General features: G+C 49.4%; 1 protein-coding gene across 1 annotated transcript; it reads left to right on the forward strand.

Annotated features, from left to right (window-relative positions):
• Window positions 1-679: 679 nt before the first annotated feature.
• Window positions 680-1,580, forward strand: cldn5a (claudin 5a). The gene has a single exon (XM_043716055.2). The coding sequence runs from the start codon at window positions 796-798 to the stop codon at window positions 1,444-1,446; it is 651 nt and encodes a 216-aa protein (XP_043571990.1). The 5' UTR covers window positions 680-795; the 3' UTR covers window positions 1,447-1,580.
• Window positions 1,581-8,911: the final 7,331 nt, after the last annotated feature.

Raw genomic sequence — 8,911 nt, forward strand, 5'->3', positions numbered from 1 at the left:
CACACTCAAACGAGACAGCTATACTTTATATAACCGAGAATGGGGTTAACCCACTGCCCATATGGGGCTGTAGATAACCGAGAACGGGGTTTAAGTGCTCATTTGGAGCTGTAGATAACCGAGAATAGAGTTTTAGTGCCCATACGGGACTGTCGATAACCGAAAATGGGGTTTAGGTGCCCATTTGGGGTTGTATATAACCGAGAATGGGGTTTAATCCAATTCCCAATGGGGCCGTATATAACCGAGAATGGAGTTTAACCCAATTCCCATTGGAGTTGTGCATAACCGAGAATGGGATTTATCCCAGTGCCCACTGGGGCAAAATCATCACTCTCATGACACCATCTCATTGTCCTGTCTGAGTGTTACATAGTCATATATTCTTCCTACATGCCTTTGAAGATTTTTTTTTAAATTTCACTCGGAGTTTGGGTTGGGTGGGGTGAGAGGAGTGTGAATTCTGACTTCTCTCCGGGTTTTGGTGCTGCACTAGCGCCTTTTCTAACCGCCCGCGTGCAGTGGTCAGCAGCGCTCCGTGTCTTCTGGTCATGGATTGGTTACTCGGGCTCAGGGCTTGGCTGCGATTGGTGGGCTGAGTCCGCCCTCTTGGCTTTTCTTGTCCAGTTGCCGAGGCCCGCGGGGTCTCAGTGTGAAGCCGAGAGAGACAGAGGGAGGGGAGGTTGCTGAGGAGCGCGGGAGCGATGCCCATCATTCGCCAGGAGCGGAGGGGAGGCGCGGAGAGCCGCCGACACTGAGCAGCCTTCGCCTGGAATCTGTCAGTCGCCCGCGGGGATGCCATCGGCCGGATTGGAGATTGTGGGCCTGGGACTGTGCGTCCTGGGCTGGCTCGGGGTGATGCTGGCGTGCGGGCTGCCCATGTGGAAAGTCACAGCGTTCATCGAGAGCAATATCGTAGTCGCTCAGACCGTCTGGGAAGGGCTGTGGATGAACTGCGTGGTGCAGAGCACCGGCCAGATGCAGTGCAAAGTCTACAACTCGCTGCTCGCCCTGGGGCGGGACCAACAGGCCGCCCGGGCGCTGACCGTCATCGCCTCCATCCTGGGGCTCATTGGCTTACTGGTCACCATCCTGGGCGCCCAGTGCACCAACTGCACCGAGGGGGTCACCACCAAAGCCCGGATTGTCATCAGTGGCGGGGCTATCTTCATCGTGGCCGGCTTGCTCGCTCTCATCCCGGTCTGCTGGATGGCCAACACCATCGTCCGAGATTTCTACGATCCGGTGGTGCCGGTCTCCAAGAAGCGGGAGATGGGGGCCGCCCTGTATGTCGGCTGGACGGCCAGCGCTCTCCTCTTCATCGGGGGCTCGCTGCTCTGTTGCTCCTGTCCCCCGAAGCAAGACCAGTCATCGTTCGCCGTCAAGTACACGGCCCCGAGGAGAGCATCGGCGAACGGGGACTATGACAAGAGGAATTATGTGTGAAACCGCAGAGAGCCTGGGGAGACCAGCATTGGACAACCAGGGGAAACCCGTGCTCCCAACCTGATTCCTTTACTCCTGCTGATTTCAGGCAGTTTTTTTTTTATTTAATGAATTTGTATTGTAAACGAGAGAGAGAACAAAACACAACTGGTGTCCTTTATCCATCTACAGCTTTGGTTTAACTTTTGGAGACGCGCGCCCCCGAGAGACTTTGCAACAAGTTAGATGTTCGTGAAAACAAAATAACTCTTGGAGCAGTCGTTCGGACTTTGTGCGGTTTGATTTGCAAATGGAGCTTTCCGTCAGCAGGTCATGAGTGAAACGTGCGAGCGAGCCTCAGCCTTCCCTGGGTTCCAGACCGGTTTCTGGAGGGGTTGGGGATCAGGGTGCGGGGTTTCGGTGAGATTCACCCGCACGTTTCGATGTGGAAGGGGGTAGAGTGTGTCTCCGTCACCGCCTTTAGCTATCGGTCATCACAGCTTCAACCCAAACCTGGCATCAGTTCATAGATGTAGGTCTCCCATTTGACACTTTAACCAAACTGTGTGTCGAGTTCTGTCTCTTAACGGTAGACATAACTGCAGTCAGTTTTTCGTGTCCGTTCGGTGCTGAGTGCAGTTAGGCTTATCATTTCGAGACAAATCTCGGCGGAGAGTGAGCTCGCCGTCTGGTTTATGCGGCTGCCTGTTGTCCCAGTTCGACTTCGCAATCCAATCTGCAGGCGATCGATCCCACAACCGCTTCCCTTTGCCGTCTTGGAGCAAGCGGTTGGCCGCTGTTTATTTTCACAGATTTACCTCCCACCCCAAGTGTGATTCCTTTATTCAGACACCCATCTGTCGGCTGGTCAATCCGGCAGTGAGCAGCTCTCTGCAGATGGCGAGCTCAATATTAACGAAAGACGCAGAGAGAATGGGAGACAGAACTTGAGATGTAGCCTGTAAGTAGTGCCTGTGATCAGTATTAATGTAGACTATTATTCAGTGAGCGCGCTGTGCACATGCAGTAAATGTTGGGATGTGAGAAATTCACTCGACAGTGAATGTGATGGAGACAGTCATTTCGCTGGCGGCGTGCATATTGGGACTGTATCATCACTGAGTGAGAGATGACAAGAAATGCATGTTGATGGTTGGAAGAGTATGAATGTCGCGATTAATATTTTTTTCCCTAATCAACCTGTTCAAAGATGTTATTACCCGCTTCTGGAGCAGATGAGACTTGTAAATGGACCTCGCGGTACAGGGGAAGGGACACTACCACTGCGCCACGTCCAGTTTTTTTAAAATTTAATCTCAATTTTCTGAAAGTTTCTGCCACTTTGTTCCAACTTTGATCTACACAATTTCTGTGAGCTGGAGGCAGAGAATCAGCCACCATCTCCCCCCCGCCTCACTCTGCTCCATAGCCTCCCTACATCTACACTCCCCAGCCCCCGGCAGCTTCTGTCTTTGATTCAGAATCAGACAATGGCCAGCAGAAATACCCATGTGAGTGGCTGGCGAGCGGCTTCTCACCATGGTTACCGGCAATGCCACTTCTCACTAGGAAACCGAATCACACCCCCCCCCCCCCTCCGCCCCTTCCCCCCCCCCCCCCCCCAGAACCGGCTCAGTCCAGCCCAACCCAACAAAGCAGCTTCACAATCAAACCCCGAGCTCCAGCAGCACTTGAGTAAACCGCCTGGGATGCTGCCTGACCGGCTGTGCTTTTCCAGCACCACTCTAATCTAGACTTCGTTTCAACGTCGGGGCCGAACGGGACATGCAGAACCGGCAGAGTCCAATTGTTGACACTGAATAGGAAGGAAAGTACGCAAGAGGAGCCAATTCCTTTTCGCCCGTTGGTACACCGCCACTCCAAAATTAAAGACAGCCAATTAAATGGTTTAGCATTCTGGACGACATAAGACATCCCGACGTGTCCCGGCAAAACCACTTTCCCAAGTGCAGTTGCAATCTGCCTGCCCCCCAATTCGATTAAATTATACTAACAAAAGCCGAAAGAACTGCGGATGCTGGAAGTCAGAAACCAAAACAGAAATTGCTGGAAAAGCTCAACAGGTCTGATAGCATTTATGGAGAGAGATCAGAGTTAACGTTTCGGCTCCAGTGACCTTTCCTCAGCACATTGTTGGAATCAATTATTCCAATAAAGTCCTACGTTGTCCACCATTGAAGACGTTAACAAATGCCCTCCAACAAGGTTTTTTTTATTTAAAATCAAATCTGTCTTACATTACCCCACACTCCCAACTCAGCTGCCCTTATTTCAGTCACAGGATGAGGGGCTCAAGGAGCCATTAAATTATTGATGTCTCTCCACCGTAAGGCGTGTCCAGCCGAGTGATGCAATCTCCCTCAGGGAAACCGGAGGCGAAAAACTCAACGAAAAATTAAGTGAATCCACGCTGTCCTGACCCATGAGATCTTGTGGCGCCTTGATACTCTTCCTACCTCTGCGCCCTCAAGTCCCACCTGCCCCGCAACTTTATCATCCCATGGTCGGTTCAAAATAATGTTCCTATCCGCTAAGATTCTATTGCACAACGTGTTTCTGGATTGCGCTCCTAGGCTGGTTGTAGATTCCATCCCAAAAACCAAAATGCTGTTGCTGCAGGTCGCCTGTCCCGTGTGGGCGTGTTCCCCAGACTGGAAAGAACCAAGCCTAACGGGTTGGTTCCTTTGATTTATTTTATATATATAAATCAAATAAACCTTTGATTTATTTTATACATAGATGGAGTATTTGCGCTTCTACATTCTTCATCATCAGCATGTGGGATAGGGGATTATTAAACATATATTCGCCCTCCAGGTTTTCTTTCCTAATTCAGTGACAGAATTGATCCTGGGCCAACGAGACAAGGTTCCAACATTGAGCAGGACTTGTCATACTGAGCCGTCAACGGTTAAAAAGACCTGCGTGCACCTGGATGTTGTCCGGTCAGATTGATCTCGAAACCCATCGATAACAACTTTTAGCAACATGGCTAATAATTAATTGCAACCCTCTGCCTTCACCGTTTGCACTTTTGCTAATGGACGCTGACCGACTAATGTACAGGTTCGATTATTTCTATGCCATTGTATACCATTTCACAATATACACATTAAAACAAATCATTGTTATTCCTTCGCCTGTCTGCTGAGTTTGTTGAGAAACCGTTGAACGCCTTTCATCCCCCCGCCCCCGGACCCGTCAACTTTTCCCTGCTAAAAGCTCTGAAATGTGGAAAGGTTGAGACTGAAGCAATTTTGATAATAACGTTCAGAGACAGGAGAATGTTGCACTTTCTGTTTAGTGACATAAGAGTCTTGCAGCACGGAAACAGACTCTTCCGTCCAAATAGACCATGTCCACCATGTTCCCAAACTAAACTAGTCCTATTTGCCTGCGTTTGCCCCATATCCCTACAAACCTTTCCGATTCATGTATTTCTCCAACTGTCTTTTAAATGTTGTAACTATATCGATATCCTTCACTTCCTCTGGCAGTTCATTCCACACATGAACGATTCTCTGTGTAAAAAAAAACCCTCGTGTCCTTTTTAAAACTTTCTCATCTTAACTTAAAAATATGCTCCTTAATTTTGAACTCCGCTACCGCAGGGAAACGACTCGCGCGATTCACTTTATCTATGCCCCTCGGGATTTTATAAACCTCTGTAAGCTCTACCCCTCTCAACCTCGTAGGCTCCAGAAAAAAAAACTCCTAGCCCACCTTTTATAACTCAAACCTTCCATTCCCGGCAACATCCTGGTTAAGTCTTTTCTGAACCCTTCCCAGTTTACTAATTCCCTTCCTATGGGGAGAAAGTGAGGTCTGCAGATGCTGGAGATCAAAGTTGAAACTTTATTGCTGGAACAGCACAGCAGGTCAGGCAGCATCCAGGGAACAGGAGATTCGACGTTTCGGGCACAGGCCCTTCTTCAGGAATGAAGAAGGGCCTGTGCCCGAAACGTCGAATCTCCTGTTCCCTGGATGCTGCCTGACCTGCTGTGCTGTTCCAGCAATAAAGTTTCAACTAATTCCCTTCCTATAACAGGGCGAACAGAACTGCACACAGTCCTGCACAAGAGACCTCACCAGCGTCCCGTGTAACTTCAGCAGGACTTCCCAACTCCGAAACTCAATGGTCCGACCAATGAAGGCAAGGGTGCCCAACCCCTTCTTAACCGTCCCCCAACCCCCGGCTACCTGTGACGCAATTTCCAAAGACTTATGTATCTGAACGCCTAAGATTCTCTGTTGGATAACACCAACCAGGACCCTACCATTAATTGTGTAAGTCCTGCCCTTGTTTGTTTTACCTCACATTTATCCGAACTAAACTCCATCTGCCCCACCTCAGCCCATTGACCCAATTGTTCAGCATCTCCTTGTAATCTTAGATAACCTTCTGCACTGCCCACTATACCACCAATTTTGGTGGCATCTGCAAACTTCCGGCCTTTCCCCCGTACTCTCATCCGAATCGTTTACATAAACGACAAACACAAGTGGACCCAGCACAGCGATCCTTCCTGTGATGTGAAAACAGGAAGGACATCAATATGGTTAGCTTTCTGGCGTACTTGGTTATTACTGTGCGGAAGGGAGCTTGCCAAATGGGTTAATATGTTTCATTCAGTTAATTGTTTTGGCGGAGATGAATAATTTCTATTTCTCCTAAACTTGCAGATTATTTCTGCCTTAGTTCACATCAGCGCATTAAAGGAATTGGGGAAATTCTGCTGGTTGGATAAAATAAGATTGATCAATTTCTAATTCTCACATTCAAAAGCGTCCTACATTCTAACGAATTAGTCTTCTCCAGCTACATACCCATCATTTTGCTAAGATTAATGCTTGCTTCCCTTTCTCTCAATTGCCGATATGGCCCAGTGGTTGCAACATGATGTCCTTAAAACGCACCCAATGAGTGCGAACACATACTCTAACACGAACCTTCAATGGATTACTGACCTGGTGAATGCAATTTTGTGAAGGGAATGTCTGATGAAACAGCAAGTTGAGGTCCCTCGTTTTGTCAGCTCTGTGGATCTATTCATCCATTACAGCATTGGAAGAACTGAAATTGATTTAACTTTCAACCACCACCGCCAAAAAACAGATCAAGTTGTAATTCCTCTCATCTCTGTAGGGCCTTTCTGTGGGCAAGCTGGCTGCACCTTACCCACTATAACAACGATGACAACGTGATTACTTAATTTTGACTGGTATGTATGCAGTAGGTTATTGATCTAAGTGTTAAAATACCCTCTAGCCGTACCACAGCCAATGGAGAAGTTACAAACTGATTACATTAGTCTGTCTGAAATGTTAAAAACCACACAACGCCAGGGTATAGTTCAACGGGTATATTTGGAAGTACATCAGGTAGCTAGTGGGGCAGGACGAAGGAGCAGCGCGTCCAACGCTTGAACCTCCAAATAAACCTGTTGGACTATAACCTGAAGTTGTGTGATTTTTAACTTTGTCCACCCCAGTCCAACACCGGCACCTCCTTACCATGTTTGAAAGGTAACTCCGTAAGTCTTGATTGCAACTAATGGTTTTCCAAATGTGGTTTAGTCGTAGTTGGTTGTAAGTTGGCTTTAAGTGCGAAAGCACTAAACAGAATTAACGATAAGTGTAAGATTCAGTTCCTTCCCTGTGATCACAAGCTGCAGGATAATGTTTTTAAAGAGTCTACTTTTAGAGGAGAAAACATCAGTGTGAGAATATTGTAAGGACTCAGTTTGTGTTTTCTATTAGTTATACTCCTGATGAAAGAAAGGAGCAAAACAAAGAACACAAAGAAAATTGCCATCGATTGCCAGAGTTTTTATAAGGATGTGCTACTTTGATCGGTTCATCTGTGTCTAGTTATTAAAAATGCTTTTAATTAATTTGGAAATATTGTGGTTAACTAACCCATTAAATTGTGATAAGCCACCTTTCATTGTGTCCACAATGAAATTCTAATGACTGGAAACCATGTCTCTAATTGCAGACACACAATTTTACACCTGAGAATGGAGCACCACGGTGGCCCCGGTTTGCTTCCACAGTCCAACGATGTGTAGGTGAGGTGGACTGTCCGTGCTATACTATATAGTGTGCTACAGCGTGCAGGTCAGATGGACTGGCCGTGCTTAACTGTAGTGTGCTATAGTGTGCAGATCAGGTGGACCGGCCGTGCTATAGTGTGCAGGATAGGTGGACTGGCCGTGCTATAGGGTGCAGGTTAGGTGGACTGGCCGTGCTATAGGGTGCAGGTCAGGTGGACTGGCCGTGCTGTAGGGTGCAGGTCAGGTGGACTGGCCGTGCTATAGTGTGCAGGTCAGGTGGACCGGCCGTGCTATAGTGTGCAGGTCAGGTGGACTGGCCGTGCTATAGTGTGCAGGTCAGGTGGACTATCCGTGCTATAGTGTGCAGGTCAGGTGGACTGGCCGTGCTATAGTGTGCAGGTCAGGTGGACCGGCCGTGCTATAGTGTGCAGGTCAGGTGGACTGGCCGTGCTATAGTGTGCAGGTCAGGTGGACTATCCGTGCTATAGTGTGCAGGTCAGGTGGACTGGCCGTGCTATAGTGTGCAGGTCAGGTGGACCGGCCGTGCTATAGTGTGCAGGTCAGGTGGACTGGCCGTGCTATAGTGTGCAGGTCGGGTGGACTATCCGTGCTATAGTGTGCAGGTCAGGTGGACTGGCCGTGCTATAGTGTGCAGGTCAGGTGGACTGGCCGTGCTGTTGTGTGCAGGTCAGGTGGACTGGCCGTGCTATAGTGTGCAGGTCAGGTGGACTGGCCGTGCTATAGTGTGCAGGTCAGGTGGACTATCCGTGCTATAGTGTGCAGGTCAGGTGGACCGGCCGTGCTGTAGTGTGCAGGTCAGGTGGACTGGCCGTGCTGTAGTGTGCAGGTCAGGTGGACTGGCCGTGCTATAGTGTGCAGGTCAGGTGGACTATCCGTGCTATAGTGTGCAGGTCAGGTGGACCGGCCGTGCTATAGTGTGCAGGTCAGGTGGACCGGCCGTGCTATAGTGTGCAGGTCAGGTGGACTGGCCGTGCTATAGTGTGCAGGTCAGGTGGACTGGCCGTGCTGTTGTGTGCAGGTCAGGCGGACTGGCCGTGCTGTAGGGTGCAGGTCAGGTGGACCGGCCGTGCTATAGTGTGCAGGTCAGGTGGACCGGCCGTGCTATAGTGTGCAGGTCAGGTGGACTGGCCGTGCTATAGTGTGCAGGTCAGGTGGACTGGCCGTGCTGTTGTGTGCAGGTCAGGTGGACTGGCCGTGCTGTAGGGTGCAGGTCAGGTGGACTGGCCGTGCTATAGTGTGCAGGTCAGGTGGACTGGCCCCACTATGGTGTGCAGGTCAGGAGGACTGTCCTTGCTATAGTGTGCAGATCAGGTGGACTGGCCGTGCTATAGTGTGCAGGTCAGGCGGACTGGCTGTACTATAGTGTGCAGGTCAGGTGGACTGGCCGT

This window comes from Chiloscyllium plagiosum, unplaced genomic scaffold (assembly GCF_037043375.1).
Source record: "Chiloscyllium plagiosum isolate Xiang-an unplaced genomic scaffold, Cpla_swu_hap1 HiC_scaffold_24, whole genome shotgun sequence".
In the NCBI taxonomy this organism is placed as follows: domain Eukaryota; kingdom Metazoa; phylum Chordata; class Chondrichthyes; order Orectolobiformes; family Hemiscylliidae; genus Chiloscyllium; species Chiloscyllium plagiosum.